Below are 21,598 nucleotides of genomic sequence, written 5' to 3' on the forward strand. Positions count from 1 at the left end.
AGCAGTGGAAACGCGTTCTCTGAAGTGATGAATCACACTTTACCATCTGGCAGTTCGACTGACTAGTCTGGGTTTGGCAGAAGCCAGGAGAACGCTACCTTCCCCAATGTATAGTGCCAACTGTAAAGTTTGGTTTGGGCTAGGCCCCTTAGTTTCAGTGAAGCGGAATCTAAACGCTACCGCATACAATGACATTCTAGATGATTCTGTGCTTCCAAATGTGTGGCAACAGTTTGGGGAAGGCCTTTTCCTGTTTTAGCATGACAATGCCCCGGTGCAGAAAGCGAGGTCCATACAGAAATGGTTTGTCTCGATCAGTGTGGAAGAACTTGACTGGCCTGCACAAAACCCGACCTCAACCCCATCAAACACCTTTGGGATGAATTTCAACGCCGACTGTAAGCCAGGCCTAATCGCCTAACATCAGTGGCTGAATGGAAGCAAGTCCCTGCAGCAATGTTCCAACATCTAGTGGAAAGCCTTCCCAGAAGAGTGGAGGCTGTTATAGCAGCAAAAGGGGCCAACTGCATATTAATGCCCATGATTTTGGAATGATATGTTCGAGCAGGTGTCCACATACTTTTGGGCATGTAGTGTAAGTATGTTTTGGCTTGCAGTTCTGCATCATGCTCCACCTTTCTGTCTTGTTCTGCCTTTGATTCTGGGGGTTCTACTTTGAAGGGGTGCTAAGCTGCCGTCCTGAACCTTTCTTCAATATTTCAATTGCAGTTTAGCCTTTGGCACCGGGGTTACACTCTGTCAAATCACCTCAATAGAGAGGGGCTGTACCCTTCACCCAAAGGAGGACATTTTGACCTGTGGGAAGAGCTGCTTTCTATACAGGCATTGGCTACGGGATAGAGGTATTAAAATGAGACTTGCATTACAGCTCTAAATCCCTCTGAAGGGAAGTGACCCCTGACCTGCGTCATGCTGAGTTTGACAGGCAGCTTCTGTTGCCTCTTTCTGTGTGCCCAGCTCATTTGCCACAGTTTGGCCCCTAAGTAAATAATTGTTTCTAACTTTAACCCTCCCGTCCAAATTATACTCTGAAGAGACCCTTTCTGTGAGAACATGGCAACGGTCCAAGTGTATAAGCCATACCAGTATGCTTCTAAGATAAAGTTCCCCCCCCAAAGACCTCAAGCAGTGCTTCGCTGTGGCACTGGCATCAGTTGGGAAAGAAACTGTGTAGTGGGTGTTCAGCTGAAAAGACCCCAAGCAGTGTTGCAAAGCATACAATGGCATCAGAAGTCTGACACCGTAATTGACATCCATGTCTTCAGGGAACAGTGGGTTAACTGCCTTGCTCAGGGTCAGAGCGACAGGTTTTTACCTTGTCAGCTCTGGGATTTGAACCAGCAACCTTTTGGCTACTGGCCCAACACTCCTACCTGCCAGTCTACCTGCCGCCCACAGTGAACAAAGCCAGTCTTTGGAAACAGTCTTCTACCCGGACCCAGTATAATAATAACACTGTGGAATCTCTTCATCGTCTTCAGTGTTTAAAAACAGACTTCCCTACATAGTGCACTACTTTTGACTAGGGCTTATAGGGCTTATAGGGCCCTGGTCAAAAGTAGTGAACTATGTAGTGAATATGCTGCCTTTCGGGATGCAGCCTGTGCTTCAATGAGCCGACTCTTGTCTACAACCCTAACAGGTGCCGAGTCATTGACAAGTTGTAGCATTCAGAATGATTCTACTCTCGGCTCACTGGGAGACTGTGTGTCACACTGGTTATGAGTGGAAGGCATTGTGCTCTGTGCTTTTTGAAATCTGGCCACTCCAGCTATCAAGGAAAAGAAGCTGCGATGTGCCGTATCTAAGCCACTGCCATAATTAAACAAAAATGGAGTCACTCAGTGGGTCGAGTGATGATAAAAGCACTGAGTTGTTTTGTCCGGTCGGTCAGTCAACTTTGTCTAGTGCTTCTGGCTGCAGCATGATTTCCTCCCATTAAGAGTACATCTAGCGTGCACACACACCGATTGACAAGCCCACGTCCACCAACCACAATGGAAGTGTTTCCATATACAGTACCAGTCAAAAGTGTGGACACACCTACTCATTCAAGGGTTTTTCTTTATTATTACAATTTTCTGCACTGTAGAATAATAGTGAAGACATCAAACATATGGAATCATGTATAAAAAAAAAAAGTTTTAATCCTTCAAAGTAGCCTGCCTTCGCTTTGAGTTTTGCACCCTCTTGGCGTTCTCTCAACCAGCTTCATGAGGTAGTCACCTGGAATGCATTTCAATTAACAGGTGTGATATGTTAAGTACATTTTTGGAATTTCTTTCCTTAATGCATTTGAGCCAATCAGTTTTGTTGTAACAAGGTAGCAGTGGAATACAGAAGATAGCCCTATTTGGTAAAATACCAAGTCCATATTATGGCAAGAACAGCTCAAATAAGCGAAGAAAAACGACAGTCCATCATTACTTTAAGATATGAAGGTCAGTCAATGGAGAACATTTCAAGAATTTTGAAAAGTTTCTTCGAGTGCAGTCGCAAAAACCGTCAAGCGCTATGATGAAACTGCCTCTCATGAGGACCGCAATAGGAATGGAAGACCCAGAGTTACCTCTGCTGCAAATGATAAGTTCATTAGTTACCAGCCTCAGAAATTGCAGCTCAAATAAATGCTTCAGAGTTCAAGTAACAGACACATCTCAATATCAACTGTTCAGAGGAGACTGTGTGAATCAGGCCTTCATGGTTGAATTGCTGCAAAGAAACCACTACTAAAGGACACCAATAATAATAAGAGACTTGCTTGGGCCAAGAAACACAAGCAATGGACATTAGACTGGTGGAAATCTGTCCATTTGATCTGAGTCAATGTAACATTTTTGGTACCAACCACTTGTCTTTGTGAGACGCAGTGTGGGTGAACAGATGATCTCTGCTCATGTGGCTCACACCGTGAAGCATGGAGGAGGAGGTGTGAGGGTGTTTTGCTGGTGACACTGTTGGTGATTTTATTAAGAATTCAAGGCAAACTTAACAAGCATGGCTACCACAGCATTCTGCAGCGATAAGCCATCCCATCTGGTTTGCGCTTAGTCCCACTATCATTTGTTTTTCAACAGGACAATGACCCAACACACTGTTTTCCAGGCTGTGTAAGGGATACCTAAACAAGAAGGAGAGTGATGGAGTCCTGCATCAGATGACCTGGCCTCCACAATCACCTGACCTCAACCCAATTGAGATGGTTTGGGGTGACTTGGACCGCAGAAAAAGCAGCCAACAAGTGCTCAGCATATGTGGGAGCTCCTCCAAGAATGTTGGAAAAGCATTCCAGGTGAAGCTGGTTGAGAGAATGCCAAGAGTTTTCAAAGCTGTCATCAAGGAAAAGGGTGGCTACGTTGAAGAACCTAAATTATATTTAACACTTTTGCTCACTACATGATTCTATATGTGTTAATAGTTTTGATGTCTTCACTATTATTCTACAATGTAGAAAATAGTAAAAACCCTTGAATGAGTAGGTGTGTCCAATCTTTTGACTGGTACTGTAGTCTAGGAAGGGTTGCCTTATTTTCACAAAATGTTGAAGTAATCAAGTTCGTAGGAATACACTTATTCATCTTCTAGTTGAGACTTTTGCCTTCAAAAAGTATTCACATCCCTTTGACTTATTCCACATTTTCTTGTTAAATCTTCCCCCAGAGAGTTTCTAGCTAGACACTCCGGGCCCCAAAGCTCCCACCCCCCCCAGCCTGGCCTTCCTAATGAGGGCTGGCCCCTCGGTGTTTGATCCTGTAGCCAACCCGAGGCTCCCAGCCTCCCTAACACCCCCAGCCTCATGCATATTCAACACCCCCCTCAGACCATACACTCTCATTGCTCCTGGGTGGACACCACCTTGCTCCTGGGTGGCTGTTCGATATCAAAGCCAGTCAGACAGAAGGGAAGAGAAAAGCTACAGCCGTGTGTCTGTGTCCTGTACGTGTGTCTGTGTCCTGTACGTGTGTCTGTGTCCTGTACGTGTGTCTGTGTCCTGTACGTGTGTCCTGTACGTGTGTCCTGTACGTGTGTCCTGTACGTGTGTCTTGTACGTGTGTCTGTGTCTTGTACATGTGAAACTACACCATTGATCTGTTCTGTTACCTTCCTTTCCACAGATGTTCATAAATTATTTAACAACTGACGTTTTGGCTTTTCCTACTTTCCAAACTGCAACAAGCATGGAAATCTTTGAAATTAACTTAGTGTGTCAATAACTATTAAATGCTAAATGATGCTGGTACATAACTGTAGCCATGACTTTTTAAATTCTATACTGTATTATTTAAATGTTTAGAACTTTTATTTAACTAGGCAAGTCAGTTAAGAACAAATTCTTATTTACAATGACGGCCTACTCCAGCCAAACCCAGATGACGCTGGACCAATGGAACTCCCAATCACGGCCGGTTGTGATTCAGCCTGGATTCAAACCAGGGTGTCTGTAGTGATGCGTCAAGCCCTGAGATGCAGTACCTTAGACCACTGTGCCACTCGGGAGCCCCAAATGGGCATAGCAATAGCAGGAGCATAATAGTTTGTTCTCTCTCTGTCCCCAGGACGGAGGTCTCCTCATCAACAACCCCACAGCGTTGGCCATCCATGAGTGTCAATGCCTGTGGCCCAATACCCCTGTCCAGTGTGTGGTGTCACTGGGTACGGGCCGCGTGGAGACGGCTGGCAAAAACAACACCACGTACACCAGCCTCAAGACCAAGCTCACCAACGTCATCAGCTCTGCCACCGACACAGAGGGTACGTCTGGGTGGGTCCATGTACCCTCTGATATACACCCTGTAATACATCTCTGCATCACTTCAGCAATACAAATTCTATTAGTCTCATGCACCGAATACAACAGTACAGTTACTGTGAAATGCTTACTTACGAGCCCCTAACCAACAATGCAGTTTAAACATTTAAAATACGAAAAATAAATAAGTAAGCAGTTGTAAAATAACAATAGCAGTGTAACTATGTTCTAATGGCCACTTTGATTCTCACCACATTTTCCCAGTAAGGATGAGATGAAATGAATGCCGTCTGTGGTTGGAGTAAATGGTTTTTATTTAACCTTTATTTAACAAGGCAAGTCAGTTAAGAACAAATTCTTATTTACAATGTCGGCCTACACCGGCCAAACCCGGACGATGCTGGACCAATTGTGCACCACCCCTATGGGACTCCCAATCACGGCCGGATGTGATACAGCCTGGATTCGAACCAGGGACTGTAGTGACACCTCTTGCACTGAGATGCAGTGCCTTGTGCCACTTGGGAGCCCGTTAAAACAGGCATACCCACACAGCCTCTGCATGACTTCAGGTCCACTTCGCATCAACACAGCCTGTACACACCTTATCTCTGTACACACCAACACAGCCTGAACGCTACACTGTCTTACACACTGAGAGGGCTGAGGTGGTCTCAGTGAGTGCCGTGGTGCTAGGGGAGAGTGTTTTTAGGTGTTAATCTGCTGGTTATAAATAACCCCCTGAAAGGGGAGATGGGTGTAGAGCGGGAAAGATTCATCCCAAACTACAGGAGCACCACACAGAGACACAGCACTCATCTGTTTCACTACTACACCACTGATACCACACAGAGACACAGCACTCACCTGTTTCACTACTACTACACCACTGATACTACACAGAGACACAGCACTCATCTGTTTCACTACTACTACACCACTGATACCACACAGAGAGACACAGCACTCATCTGTTTCACTGCTACTACCACACAGAGACACAGCACTCATCTGTTTCACTACTACTACCACACAGAGACACAGCACTCACCTGTTTCACTACTACTACTACACCACTGATACCACACAGAGACACAGCACTCATCTGTTTCACTACTACTACACCACTGATACCACACAGAGAGACACAGCACTCACCTGTTTCACTACTACTACTACACCACTGATACCACACAGACACAGCACTCATCTGTTTCACTACTACTACACTACTGATACCACACAGAGAGACACAGCACTCATCTGTTTCACTACTACTACACTACTGATACCACACAGAGAGACAGCACTCATCTGTTTCACTACTACTACACCACTGATACCACACAGAGACACAGCACTCACCTGTTTCACTACTACTACTACACCACTGATACCACACAGACACAGCACTCATCTGTTTCACTACTACACCACTGATACCACACAGAGACACAGCACTCATCTGTTTCACTACTACTACACCACTGATACCACACAGAGAGACACAGCACTCATCTGTTTCACTACTACTACACTACTGATACCACACAGAGACACAGCACTCACCTGTTTCACTACTACTACTACACCACTGATACCACACAGACACAGCACTCATCTGTTTCACTACTACACCACTGATACCACACAGAGAGACAGCACTCATCTGTTTCACTACTACTACTACACCACTGATACCACACAGAGAGACACAGCACTCATCTGTTTCACTACTACTACTACTACACCACTGATACCACACAGAGACACAGCACTCATCTGTTTCACTACTACTACACCACTGATACCACACAGAGAGACACAGCACTCACCTGTTTCACTACTACTACTACTACTACTACTACACCACTGATACCACACAGAGACACAGCACTCATCTGTTTCACTACTACTACACCACTGATAACACACAGAGAGACAGCACTCATCTGTTTCACTACTACTACACCACTGATACCACACAGAAACACAGCACTCACCTGTTTCACTACTACTACTACACCACTGATACCACACAGAGACACAGCACTCATCTGTTTCACTACTGGTACCACACAGACACAGCACTCACCTGTTTCACTACTACTACTACACCACTGATACCACACAGAGAAACACAGCACTCATATGTTTCACTACTACTACACCACTGATACCACAGAGACACAGCACTCATCTGTTTCACTACTACTACACCACTGATACCACACAGAAACACAGCACTCACCTGTTTCACTACTACTACTACACCACTGATACCACACAGAGACACAGCACTCATCTGTTTCACTACTGGTACCACACAGACACAGCACTCACCTGTTTCACTACTACTACTACACCACTGATACCACACAGAGAAACACAGCACTCATATGTTTCACTACTACTACACCACTGATACCACAGAGACACAGCACTCACCTGTTTCACTACTACTACTACACCACTGATACCACACAGAGAAACACAGCACTCATATGTTTCACTACTACTACACCACTGATACCACACAGAGAGACAGCACTCATCTGTTTCACTACTACTACACCACTGATACCACACAGAAACACAGCACTCACCTGTTTCACTACTACTACTACACCACTGATACCACACAGAGAAACACAGCACTCATATGTTTCACCACTACTACACCACTGATACCACACAGAGATACAGCACTCACCTGTTTCACTACTACTACTACACCACTGATACCACACAGACACAGCACTCACCTGTTTCACTACTACTACACCACTGATACTACACAGAGACACAGCACTCATCTGTTTCACTACTACTACCACACAGAGACACAGCACTCACCTGTTTCACTACTACTACTACACCACTGATACCACACAGAGAGACACAGCACTCATCTGTTTCACTACTACTACTACACCACTGATACCACACAGAGAGACACAGCACTCATCTGTTTCACTACTACTACACTACTGATACCACACAGAGAGACACAGCACTCATCTGTTTCACTACTACTACACTACTGGTACCACACAGACACAGCACTCATCTGTTTCACTACTACACCACTGATACCACACAGAGACACAGCACTCATCTGTTTCACTACTACTACACCACTGATACCACACAGAGAGACACAGCACTCATCTGTTTCACTACTACTACACTACTGGTACCACACACACAGCACTCACCTGTTTCACTACTACTACTACACCACTGATACCACACAGAGAAACACAGCACTCATATGTTTCACTACTACTACACCACTGATACCACATAGAGACACAGCACTCACCTGTTTCACTACTACTACTACACCACTGATACCACACAGACACAGCACTCACCTGTTTCACTACTACTACTACACCACTGATACCACACAGAGACACAGCACTCACCTGTTTCACTACTACTACTACACCACTGATACCACACAGAGACACAGCACTCATCTGTTTCACTACTACACCACTGATACCACACAGAGACACAGCACTCATCTGTTTCACTACTACTACACCACTGATACCACACAGAGAGACACAGCACTCATCTGTTTCACTACTACTACACTACTGGTACCACACACACAGCACTCACCTGTTTCACTACTACTACTACACCACTGATACCACACAGAGAAACACAGCACTCACCTGTTTCACTACTACTACACCACTGATACCACACAGACACAGCACTCACCTGTTTCACTACTACTACTACACCACTGATACCACACAGAGACACAGCACTCACCTGTTTCACTACTACTACTACACCACTGATACTACACAGAGAGAGACAGCACTCATCTGTTTCACTACTACTACTACACCACTGATACCACACAGAGAGAGACAGCACTCATCTGTTTCACTACTACTACTACACCACTGATACCACAGAGAGACACAGCACTCATCTGTTTCACTACTACTACTACTACACCACTGATACCACACAGAGACACAGCACTCATCTGTTTCACTACTACTACACCACTGGTACCACACAGAGACACAGCACTCATCTGTTTCACTACTACACCACTGATACCACAGACACAGCACTCATCTGTTTCACTACTACTACACCACTGATACCACACAGAGACACAGCACTCATCTGTTTCACTACTACTACTACTACACTACTGGTACCACACACAGACACAGCACTCATCTGTTTCACTACTACTACACCACTGATACCACACAGAGAGACACAGCACTCATCTGTTTCACTACTACACCACTGATACCACACAGAGACACAGCACTCATCTGTTTCACTACTACTACTACACTACTGATACCACACAGAGAAACACAGCACTCATATGTTTCACTACTACTACACCTCTGATACCACACAGAGAAACACAGCACTCATCTGTTTCACTACTACTACACCACTGATACCTCAGAGACACAGCACTCACCTGTTTCACTACTACTACTACACCACTGATACCACACAGAGAGACACAGCACTCACCTGTTTCACTACTACTACTACACCACTGATACCACACAGAGAGACAGCACTCATCTGTTTCACTACTACTACTACTACACCACTGATACCACACAGAGAGACAGCACTCATCTGTTTCACTACTACTACTACTACACCACTGATCAATCAATTTTCAATTTTATTTTTATATAGCCCTTCGTACATCAGCTAATATCTTGAAGTGCTGTACAGAAACCCAGCCTAAAACCCCAAACAGCTAGTAATGCAGGTGTAGAAGCACGGTGGCTAGGAAAAACTCCCTAGAAAGGCCAAAACCTAGGAAGAAACCTAGAGAGGAACCAGGCTATGAGGGGTGGCCAGTCCTCTTCTGGCTGTGCCAGGTGGAGATTATAACAGAACTATGCCAAGATGTTCAAAAATGTTCATAAGTGACAAGCATGGTCAAATAATAATCATGAATAATTTTCAGTTGGCTTTTCATAGCTGATCATTAAGAGTTGAAAAACAACAGGTCTGGGACAGGTGGCGGTTCCATAACCGCAGGCAGAACAGCTGAAACTGGAATAGCAGCAAGGCCGGGCGGACTGGGGACAGCAAGGAGTCACCACGGGCGGCAGTCCCGACGCATGGTCCTAGGGCCCAGGTGCTCCGAGAGAAAGAAAGAGAGAAGGAGAAAATTAGAGAGCCAAGATTTTCAAAATGTTCATAAATGACAAGCATGGTCAAATAATAATCAGGAATAAATCTGTTGGCTTTTCATAGCCGATCATTAAGAGTTGAAAACAGCAGGTCTGGGACAGGTAGGGGTTTCGTAACCGCAGGCAGAACAGTTGAAACTGGAATAGCAGCAAGGCCGGGCGGACTGGGGACAGCAAGGTGTCAGCATGCCCGGTAGTCCTGACGTATGGTCCTAGGGCTCAGGTTCTCAGAGAGAACGAGAGAATTAGAGAGAGCATACTTAAATTCACACAGGACACTGGATAAGACAGGAGAAGTACTCCAGGTATAACCAACTGACCCTAGCCCCCCGACACAAACTACTGCAGCATAAATACTGGAGGCTGAGACAGGAGCGGTCAGGAGACACTGTGGCCCCATCCGAAGAAACCCCCGGACAGGGCCAAACAGGAAGGATATAACCCCACCCACTCTGCCAAAGCACAGCCCCCACACCACTAGAGGGATATCCTCAACCACCAACTTACAATCCTGAGACAAGGCCGAGTATAGCCCACAAAGGTCTCCACCACAGCACAACCAAGGGGGGGGCGCCAACCCAGACAGGAAGTTCACGTCAGTAACTCAACCCACTCAAGTGACGCACCCCTCCTAGGGACGGCATGAAAGAGCACCAGCAAGCCAGTGACTCAGCCCCAGTAACAGGGTTAGAGGCAGAGAATCCCAGTGGAGAGAGGGGAACCGGCCCGGCAGAGACAGCAAGGGCGGTTCGTTGCTCCAGAGCCTTTCCGTTCACCTTCACACTCCTGGGCCAGACTACACTCAATCATATGACCTACTGAAGAGATAAGTCTTCAGTAAAGACTTAAAGGTTGAGACCGAGTCTGCGTCTCTCACATGGGTAGGCAGACTGTTCCATAAAAATGGAGATCTATAGGAGAAAGCCCTGCCTCCCGCTGTTTGCTTAGAAATTTTAGGGACAATTAGGAGGCCTGCGTCTTGTGACCGTAGCGTACGTGTAGGTATGTACGGCAGGACCAACTCGGAAAGATAGGTAGGAGCAAGCCCATGTAACGCTTTATAGGTTAACAGTAAAACCTTGAAATCAGCCCTTGCCTTAACAGGAAGCCAGTGTAGGGAAGCTAGCACTGGAGTAATATGATCAAATTTCTTGGTTCTAGTCAGGATTCTAGCAGCCGTATTTAGCACTAACTGAAGTTTATTTAGTGCTTTATCTGGGTAGCCGGAAAGTAGAGCATTGCAGTAGTCTAACCTAGAAGTAACAAATGCATGGATAAATTTTTCTGCATCATTTTTGGACAGAAAATTTCTGATTTTTGCAATGTTACGTAGATGGAAAAAAGCTGTCCTTGAAACAGTCTTGATATGTTCGTCAAAAGAGAGATCAGGGTCAAGAGTAACGCCGAGGTCCTTCACAGTTTTATTTGAGACGACTTTACAACCATCAAGATTCATTGTCAGATTTAACAGAAGATCTCTTTTGTTTCTTGGAACCTAGAACAAGCATCTCTGTTTTGTCCGAGTTTAAAAGTAGAAAGTTTTCAGACATCCACTTCCTTATGTCTGAAACACAGGCTTCTAGCGAGGGCAATTTTGGGGCTTCACCATGTTTCATTGAAATGTACAGCTGTGTGTCATCCGCATAGCAGTGAAAGTTAACATTATGTTTTCGAATAACATCCCTAAGAGGTAAAATATATAGTGAAAACAATAGTGGTCCTAAAACGGAACCTTGAGGAACACCGAAATGTACAGTTGATTTGTCAGAGGACAGACCATTCACAGAGACAAACTGATATCTTTCCGACAGGTAAGATCTAAACCAGGCCAGAACTTGTCCGTGTAGACCAATTTGGGTTTCCAGTCTCTCCAAAAGAATGTGGTGATCAATGGTGTCAAAGGCAGCACTAAGGTCTAGTAGCACGAGGACAGATGCAGAGCCTCGGTCTGACGCCATTAAAAGGTCATTTACCACCTTCACAAGTGCAGTCTCAGTGCTATGATGGGGTCTAAAACCAGACTGAAGCATTTCGTATACATTGTTTGTCTTCAGAAAGGCAGTGAGTTGCTGCGCAACAGCTTTTTCTAAAATTTTTGAGAGGAATGGAAGATTCGATATAGGCCGATAGGTTTTTATATTTTCCGGGTCAAGGTTTGGCTTTTTCAAGAGAGGCTTTATCACTGCCACTTTTAGTGAGTTTGGTACACATCCGGTGGATAGAGAGCTGTTTATTATGTTCAACATAGGAGGGCCAAGCACAGGAAGCAGCTCCTTCAGCAGTTTAGTAGGAATAGGATCCAGTATGCAGCTTGAAGGTTTAGAGGCCATGATTATTTTCATCATTGTGTCAAGAGATATAGTACTAAAACACTTAAGTGTCTCTCCCGATCCCAGGCCCTCGCAGAGCTGTGCAGATCCAGGACAGCTAAGCCCTGGAGGAATACGCAGATTCAAAGAGGAGTCCGTAATTTGCTTTCTAATGGTCATGATCTTTTCCTCAAAGAAGTTCATGAATTTATTACTGCTGAAGTGAAAGCCATCCTCTCTTGGGGAATGCTGCTTTTTAGTTAGCTTTGCAACAGTATCAAAAAGAAATTTTGGATTGTTCTTATTTTCCTCGATTAAGTTGGAAAAGTAGGATGATCGAGCAGCAGTGAGGGCTCTTCGGTACTGCACGGTACTGTCTTTCCAAGCTAGTCGGAAGACTTCCAGTTTGGTGTGGCGCCATTTCCGTTCCAATTTCCTGGAAGCTTGCTTCAAAGCTCGGGTATTTTCTGTATACCAGGGAGCTAGTTTCTTATGACAAATGTTTTTCGTTTTTAGGGGTGCAACTGCATCTAGGGTATTGCGCAAGGTTAAATTGAGTTCCTCAGTTAAGTGGTTAACTGATTTTTGTCCTCTGACGTCCTTGGGTAGGCAGAAGGAGTCTGGAAGGGCATCAAGGAATTTTTGTGTTGTCTGAGAATTTATAGCACGACTTTTGATGCTCCTTGGTTGGGGTCTGAGCAGATTATTTGTTGCGATTGCAAACGTAATAAAATGGTGGTCCGATAGTCCAGGATTATGTGGAAAAACATTAAGATCTACAACATTTATTCCATGGGACAAAACTAGGTCCAGAGTATGACTGTGGCAGTGAGTAGGTCCAGAGACATGTTGGACAAAACCCACTGAGTCGATGATGGCTCCGGAAGACTTTTGGAGTGGGTCTGTGGACTTCTCCATGTGAATATTGAAATCACCAAAAATTAGAATATGATCTGCTATGACTACAAGGTCTGATAGGAATTCAGGAAACTCAGAAAGGAATGCTGTATATGGCCCAGGAGGCCTGTAAACAGTAGCTATAAAAAGTGATTGAGTAGGCTGCATAGATTTCATGACTAGAAGCTCAAAAGACGAAAACGCCATTTTTTTTTTTTTGTAAATTGAAATTTGCTATCGTAAATGTTAGCAACACCTCCGCCTTTGCGGGATGCACGGGGGATATGGTCACTAGTGTAACCAGGAGGTGAGGCCTCATTTAACACAGTAAATTCATCAGGCTTAAGCCATGTTTCAGTCAGGCCAATCACATCAAGATTATGATCAGTGATTAGTTCATTGACTATGACTGCCTTTGAAGTGAGGGATCTAACATTAAGTAACCCTATTTTGAGATGTGAGGTATCACGATCTCTTTCAATAATGGCAGGAATGGAGGAGGTCTTTATCCTAGTGAGATTGCTAAGGCGAACACCGCCATGTTTAGTTTTGCCCAACCTAGGTCGAGGCACAGACACAGTCTCAATGGGTATGGCTGAGCTGACTACACTGACTGTGCTATTGGCAGACTCCACTAAGCTGGCAGGTTGGCTAACAGCCTGCTGCCTGGCCTGCACCCTATTTCATTGTTGGGCTAAAGGAGTTAGAGCCCTATCTATGTTGGTAGATAAGATGAGAGCACCCCTCCAGGTAGGATGGAGTCCGTCACTCCTCAGCAGGTCAGGCTTGGTCCTGTTTGTGGGTGAGTCCCAGAAAGAGGGACAATTATCTACAAATTCTATCTTTTGGGAGGGGCAGAAAACAGTTTTCAACCAGCGATTGAGTGCTGAGACTCTGCTGTAGAGCTCGTCACTCCCCCTAACTGGGAGGGGGCCAGAGACAATTACTCGATGCCGACATCTTTCTAGCTGATTTACACGCTGAAGCTATGTTGCACTTGGTGACCTCTGACTGTTTCATCCTAACATCGTTGGTGCCGACGTGGATAACAATATCTCTATACTCGCCAGATTTAGCTTTAGCCAGCACCATTTTAAGATTAGCCTTAACGTCGGTAGCCCTGCCCCCTGGTAAACAGTGTATGATCGCTGGGTGATTCGTTTTAAGTCTAATACTGCGGGTAATGGAGTCGCCAATGAATAGGGTTTTCAATTTGTCAGAGCTAATGGTGGGAGCCTTCGGCGTCTCAGACCCCGTAACGGGAGGAGTAGAGACAAGAGAAGACTCAGACTCAGACTCCGACCCGCTACATAATGGGGAAAACCGGTTGAAAGTTTCTGTCGGCTGAATGAGCGACACCGGTTGAGCATTCCAACAGCATTTCCCTCCAGAAGCCATGAGAAAGTTGTCCGGCTGCGGGGACTGTGCGGGGGGATTTATACTAACGTTACTATCTGTACTTACTGGTGGCACAGACGCTGTTTCTTCCTTTCCTACACTAAAATTACCCTTGCCTAACGATTGCGTCTGAAGCTGGGCTTGCAGCACAGCTATTTTCGCCGTAAGGCGATCGTTCTCCTGTATATACAGTACAGCGACTGCAATTAGAAGACATCATGTTAATGTTACTACTTAGCTTCGGCTGTTGAAGGTGTTGACGAACCATGTCCAGATAAAGCGTCCGGAGTGAAAAAGTTGAATGAGGGAAAAAAGTTGCGATGGAAAAACTAAAAATATAAACGGTAATTAAAAACAGAAACAAAACAAAAAACGTAAAGTTGTCAGCTAGCAAAGTAAAGTAAAGTTGGCAGCAAAACGCACAGCAACAAAACGCACAGCAACACGTCTGCAGATTCAACAGGAAGTGACGATCATTGCACCTGTACACTGATTCTGATTCTGTACACTGATACCACACAGAGAGACACAGCACCCTCTGTTTCACTACTACTACACCACTGATACCACAGAGGGCCAGTCACAGCGCCGCAACAGAGGGAATGCAGTTTTAGTTGATCTATAGCTCTAGGGTGGAGTGTTTTTATAATGAGAACAGTGAAAACAATCCCTCCACCATCTCAGCTTATTTGTGGTGATAATGATTTTATATAGAGCATTGGTTGGGACCCAGAATCCACCACTCAGCCTCCAGATTTGTCGTCTGAAAAGTGTGTTGAACAGAGTCAAAGTCAATCTGTTATGTACTATAATGGCACATGTCTCCTGAACTGAGACTCACATTCCCACAGAGAAGTGAGTGAGGTAACATTGACGGGAACAGTTTTTCAAAGGTGATGTATTTGTGCCATTTTGACCTGTTTTTGTGTAACCTTCACACCCCCTCACTATTCTCCCAATCAGAAGTCCACATCATGCTCGATGCCCTCCTTCCACCTGACTCGTACTTCCGCTTCAACCCTTACATGAACGAGGACATCGCCCTGGATGAGAGCCGCGGTGAGAAGCTGAACCTGCTGCAGGCCGAGGGCCTGCGCTATCTGGACCGGAACCAGGATAAGCTGCAGAAAGCTGCCCGGATACTCACCAGGGACAAGACCACCGTCCAGAGGCTGACGGAGTGGGCCAAGCTCAAACATGACATGTACGATGGTATTCCCATCTTCAACTCCAAGCTGTAGAGGAGTAGGTCTCAGACTCCACCACAACACTAACTTCACCTAAAACTCTCTCCTAACACTGAATCATACATAGAATAATATAATGTATATGTTAGTCTCTGTGCTGGTAGACAATGTATTTTAGATTGGTAGAATACGTTTATTGTTGTGTTTTTACTGCACCCATGTAGGTGTTACTGCACCCATGTAGGTGTTACTGCACCCATATAGGTGTTACTGCACCCATATAGGTGTTACTGCACCCATGTAGGTGTTACTGCACCCATGTAGGTGTTACTGCACCCATGTAGGTGTTACTGCACCCATGTAGGTGTTACTGCACCCATGTAGGTGTTACTGCACCCATGTAGGTGTTACTGCACCCATGTAGGTGTTACTGCACCCATGTAGGTGTTACTGCACCCATGTAGGTGTTACTGCACCCATGTAGGTGTTACTGCACCCATGTAGGTGTTACTGCACCCATTTGCCAGTGACTGTTCCTATGCTCTGGCAGCACTTGGAGGGAGAGAGAGGTCTGGCAACATCAACAGAATGTTTCTTATTATCATACTCTGTAAGCCAGAGTAGATAACTTACCAATACCCCACTAATAGATCTATATAGGGCTCTGGTTAGAAGCAGTGCTTTCTATAGGAGATGGGGTGCTATTTGGAACACAAGCGGTTTCCTCTTCTGACGACTGGACTGACTGTTCTCCAATGAAGCACCTTTTTCACCTTTAAAAAGAACAAAAGATCACAGCCATTTATATCCTGACACTGTATAAGAGATATATCTGGGATATATTTTGGATTTAAATAGTTTTTTGTTTTTTTTAACTTTGACTTGAACCTAATCTGCCACCAATAACTTAATTTTTTAAAGGTTAGGACCATAAACAAACATATACCATTTTGGGGGGGGAATAACTATCTTGTCATGTCCAACGGTTGGATGTCAAGGTTTTACTTGAATGTATGCCTCAGAGAAAGATTAATGGCTGGTCACTTGACATTTCTGTTTCTAGTACTTTTTAACACCAATGCAGCTAGTGGTCCTTCATTTGATTGTTTTAATGTTGACGGTGATATTGGTAAATACATCAGGGTACAACTTTTTTGACATATACTATATAAATTGTTTATTAAAAAAATGTACCATGGTATTTAGAGGAAGATGTTAGCCACTGACCTGGCTAGTTCGCACATACGGCTGCTTTAAATCAGAGTAGGGTCCTAATCTATGGCTTATGTAGTAGCCTATAAGCTGCAAAATGTTCACTCCTCTCTTGTTTGATTTTAAGAATGCGTTACAGAACAATGACTTGACTGTTGTATTACTATTGTGAAGTTGTAGATATAGTTTGAAATGCATTAAGATTTAAAATGCTCCTGAATTAAGTCTTTTGACGCTGTATTATTTAGATTTAAATCCATGCTGCTTTTGTTTATTTTTTTTGCTTAGAGTAATTTATATCCTTCTATAATTTATTTGCATGAGCGATGCTGATGTTATGCATCCACTAATAACAGGTTAGGAAAACTTTCCTATCTCCAATTTGCTGTTTTCCAGACATGGGTTCAAGTACTATTTAAAACACTTAAAGAAATTGAATGGGATCTTCAGCACATACAAATTCAGGACATATTTTACGAATTGGCTTTCGTTACATATTCTACGAAATGGGTGCTGTTGTTGTACATGAGCGCTACTTTCAAAACTACTGGCTGAATTTACACACAACCTTGTATAACGCATTTTTTAAGCTGTGCTTGATTGAGCTTGCATGGCACAATAGAACCAATAGGACAGTCCCAAAATGGCAAACCCTGCCCACCCACACTCCAGGAAGGCTAAAGAAAATGCTCAAAATATTTGAAAGATTTCCAATAGTATTTGAACCCAGGTATGTTATCTCCATCCTAGCTACCCTGAAGTGCTGTTTCCCCTGTGCTATGCTATCGTCTGCCATGTTGTGGTATTATTACTGTTAGTTTGAATCATGCCGGTGTAGCAGAGGGATTGTATTCTATTATAGGCTGCTGCTTACTGCACTGCTACTGTTGCTCAGGAACTGTTACAGTAGTGCTGTGGCAAGTGAATGATGATGACATAGCTTAAAGATCTTCCACAGTATAGACTCATTTCAACTGTCAAACCTGAGTCCTGTATTCATCAAGCATCTCAGATTAGGAGTGCTGGTCTAGGATCAGGTCCTCTCTCCAGATAATCTAATTCATTACGGTCAGAAAGTCAAATGATGATCAGTAGTCTATAGTACCCTACCAAGCAAGAAGGCAGTAACTGCTCATCTGGTCGCAAATTAGTTAGTCATTTTTGCTACATTAAATACGTCCTTAATCATGTGGACAAGTATCCTGCCTCTGTGTTTTGGAGAAAATGGGGGTCATGTTAGCAGTAACTGCATAAAGTTACTGTGAAACCAAGGTAAATAAAAGCAATTTTTCTCAGTTCCATGTTATGAGCAGTTACTGCCGTTTTTCATGGTAGGGCAGTATACTACTCTGATGTTTTAAATAGGGTCCCAGGTTGATGACTGTGTAGCCAGGATGATGTCTTCATCACTCCTGAGGGACCGAAGGCAAGATGGACAGAGATATTGACTTGATTTGTTTTAATTACCATTCTCCTATTGATCCGATGTAAGCAGTGTGTGTGTGTTGAACATGTATATTGTGTAATTAAAATGCATCACTGAAACACTCTGACACGTCTTGTTTATTATGTAATTATCTGAGTACTGCTGTTCTTTTCCCCCATTAACAGACAACTTGTTCATCGTTCTTAAAGAATGAAGTGTAGGTCCTTGATGTTTTTTTAAATCATGTTTTTACATGGGTGATACAGCACATGCACACGGCACCACTTATATAAACTGAGTGTATAAAACGTTAGGAACACCTTAATATTGAGTTGCACCCCTTTTTGCCCTCAGAACAGCCTCAATTCCTCCGTGCATGGACTCTACAAGGTGTCGCTAGCGTTCCACAGGGATGCTGGCCCATGTTGACTCCAATGCTTCCCTCAGTTGGGTCAATTTGGCTGGATGTCCTTTGGGTGGTGGACCATTCTTGATACACACGGGAAACTGTTGAGTGTGGAAAACCCAGCAGCATTGCAGTTCTTGACACTGACTCAATTGTCCCCAGGCTTAAAAATCCTTTAACTTCTCTCCTCCCCTTTATCTACACTGATTGAACTGAATTTAACAGGTGACATCAATATGGGATCATAGCTTATACCTGGTCAGTCTGTCACGGAAAGGACAGGTGTTCCTAATGTTTTCTATACTCTGTGTATTTCACTGCTATGTAAATACATGCTGATTGCCTACACTTTTACCCTGGTGGTTCAATTTACTGGGCTTCCACTAATATTATGGAGGATTCAGTATATATTCATACTACTAACTACAGACACACCTGAGGAAACACCAGCTGGTGAGTGCAAGTTTGAAGGTAATTCGAAGCCGTTTTCCCTACCCAGCTGCACCACATATCCGACTCAAAGGAGAAGGTGAGATGACTGTGCAAGGCTGTGCTTAGACACCTGGGTAACCGAGACAGCTGCTACCCGGTGATGGATCACACACCCCCCCCCCCCCCCCCATCCCTAGAGCATAAACACCGGGCGGCCACAGACCGCTCTTTCCTTGATTCTTGCTGCTTACATGCATGGAGGCACAGGGAAGGCCCCACAACCACCCCAGCGCCATAATGTCTTATACACAGTAATCGTTCCATATAGTGAGAAACTGCTACAGGAAACGACACCATAATGTTTTATATACAGTAATCGTTCCATATAGTGAGAAACGGCTACAGGAAACGACACAATAATGTCTTATACACCGTAATCGTTCCATATAGTGAGAAACGGCTACAGGAAATGACACCATAATGTCTTATACACAGTAATCGTTCCACATAGTGAGAAACGGCTACAGGAAATGACACCATAATGTCTTATATACAGTAATCGTTCCATATAGTGAGAAACGGCTACAGGAAATGACACCATAATGTCTTATATACAGTAATCGTTCCATATAGTGAGAAACGGCTACAGGAAACGACACCATAATGTCTGGCCCAGAGGCTACAGCTAGATTGCTCCACATACACAAGCCACTGTGCTACAGTTACAGCCCTCCCACTCTGCTGCAGTTACAGCCCTCTCACTGTGCTACAGTTACAGCCCTCCCACCGTGCTACAGTTACAGCCCTCCCACTGTGCTACAGTTACAGCCCTCCCACCGTGCTACAGTTACAGCCCTCCCACTGTGCTACAGTTACAGCCCTCCCACTCTGCTACAGTTACAGCCCTCCCACTGTGCTACAGTTACAGCCCTCCCACTCTGCTACAGTTACAGGCCTCCCACTGTGCTACAGTTACAGCCCTCAGTAATTGGGTTTAGACGTAATCACACTCATTAAGATAATATTTACAGACATGCCAGACGTTAATGCCAGGTGATGCCGTCATATAAATAAAATTACTGTCCATGCCCAATCTAGTAATTATGTTCCTATGGGTGCAGCCTAGATGCCTGGCACAGATCGTAATGACGTGTGTGTGTGTGTGTGTGTGTGTGTGTGTGTGTTAAGTACACTCAGGTCAGGTCTTTGCCCCCCCTGTGTGTAAACATAGTTAGGCTGACTGTAGAGGCTGTATGCGGCTCAGTGTAGAGGTAGTAATGAAATTACTGATCTGAGGGAATGCAGCCTCCTCTGAGATGTAAACTGAATCGACTGGTGGACTTGTTTCAACGCAATAATCGTATTAGTGATTTGATTTCTTTGCACCGTTTGGGCATAGTTTCAAGCCTCTAGGGCTAGCTACCTGTGATTGCATTTCAATGGCGCCTCTCAAATAAACTCTGACTGTGCAGCGCCTCGCCCTTTTTAGATTGATTTTGAGAACACATCTTGCGGTGGGTTTAGATGTGTTCTGTTGTTCCCTCCCTTCCATCTGAACACTTATGTACTGTTGATGTTTACGCTTGGGGTGTCACTGCTACTCAATCATGCCTGGGATTCAGCCCAAGTGAATATCCTTTGCTCGTTAGCTCTTAATTTGTTTTGAAGTCAATATTGGATGGGGGATGAGTTAGTTAGATAGATGATGGTGAATAGGGGGATGAGTTATTTAGATAGATGATGGTGAATTGGGGGGATTAGTTGTTTAGATAGATGATGGTGAATAGGGGGGATGAGTTGTTTAGATAGATGATGGTGAATAGGGGGATGAGTTATTTAGATAGATGATGGTGAATAGGGGGATGAGTTATTTAGATAGATGATGGTGAATAGGGGGATGAGTTATTTAGATAGATGATGGTGAATAGGGGGATGAGTTATTTAGATAGATGATGGTGAATAGGGGGGGATGAGTTGTTTAGATAGATAATGGTGAATTGGGGGGATGAGTTGTTTAGATAGATGATGGTGAATTGGGGGGATGAGTTATTTAGATAGATGATGGTAAATAGGGGATGAGTTATTTAGATAGATGATGGTGAATAGGGGGATGAGTTATTTAGATAGATGATGGTGAATGGGGGGATGAGTTATTTAGATAGATGATGGTGAATGGGGGATGAGTTATTTAGATAGATTATGGTGAATAGGGGGATGAGTTATGAGTTGTTTAGATAGATGATGGTGAATTGGGGGGATGAGTTATTTAGATAGATGATGGTGAATAGGGGGGATGAGTTATTTAGATAGATGATGGTGAATAGGGGGATGAGTTATTTAGATAGAT

The 21,598-nt window shown here is 44.3% G+C and overlaps 1 protein-coding gene across 1 annotated transcript in view; it reads left to right on the plus strand.

The window, feature by feature from the left end:
* Window positions 1–18,537, plus strand: part of LOC129862027 (calcium-independent phospholipase A2-gamma-like) — a 37,091-nt gene extending 18,554 nt beyond the window's left edge. The window contains exons 9-10 of the mRNA XM_055933316.1: window positions 4,578–4,773; window positions 15,552–18,537. Of these exons, the coding sequence (XP_055789291.1) occupies window positions 4,578–4,773; window positions 15,552–15,829 (474 nt within the window). The 3' untranslated portion in view covers window positions 15,830–18,537. The remainder of the gene's footprint in view (window positions 1–4,577; window positions 4,774–15,551) is intronic.
* Window positions 18,538–21,598: the final 3,061 nt, after the last annotated feature.

This window comes from Salvelinus fontinalis, chromosome 9 (assembly GCF_029448725.1).
Source record: "Salvelinus fontinalis isolate EN_2023a chromosome 9, ASM2944872v1, whole genome shotgun sequence".
NCBI lineage: Eukaryota > Metazoa > Chordata > Actinopteri > Salmoniformes > Salmonidae > Salvelinus > Salvelinus fontinalis.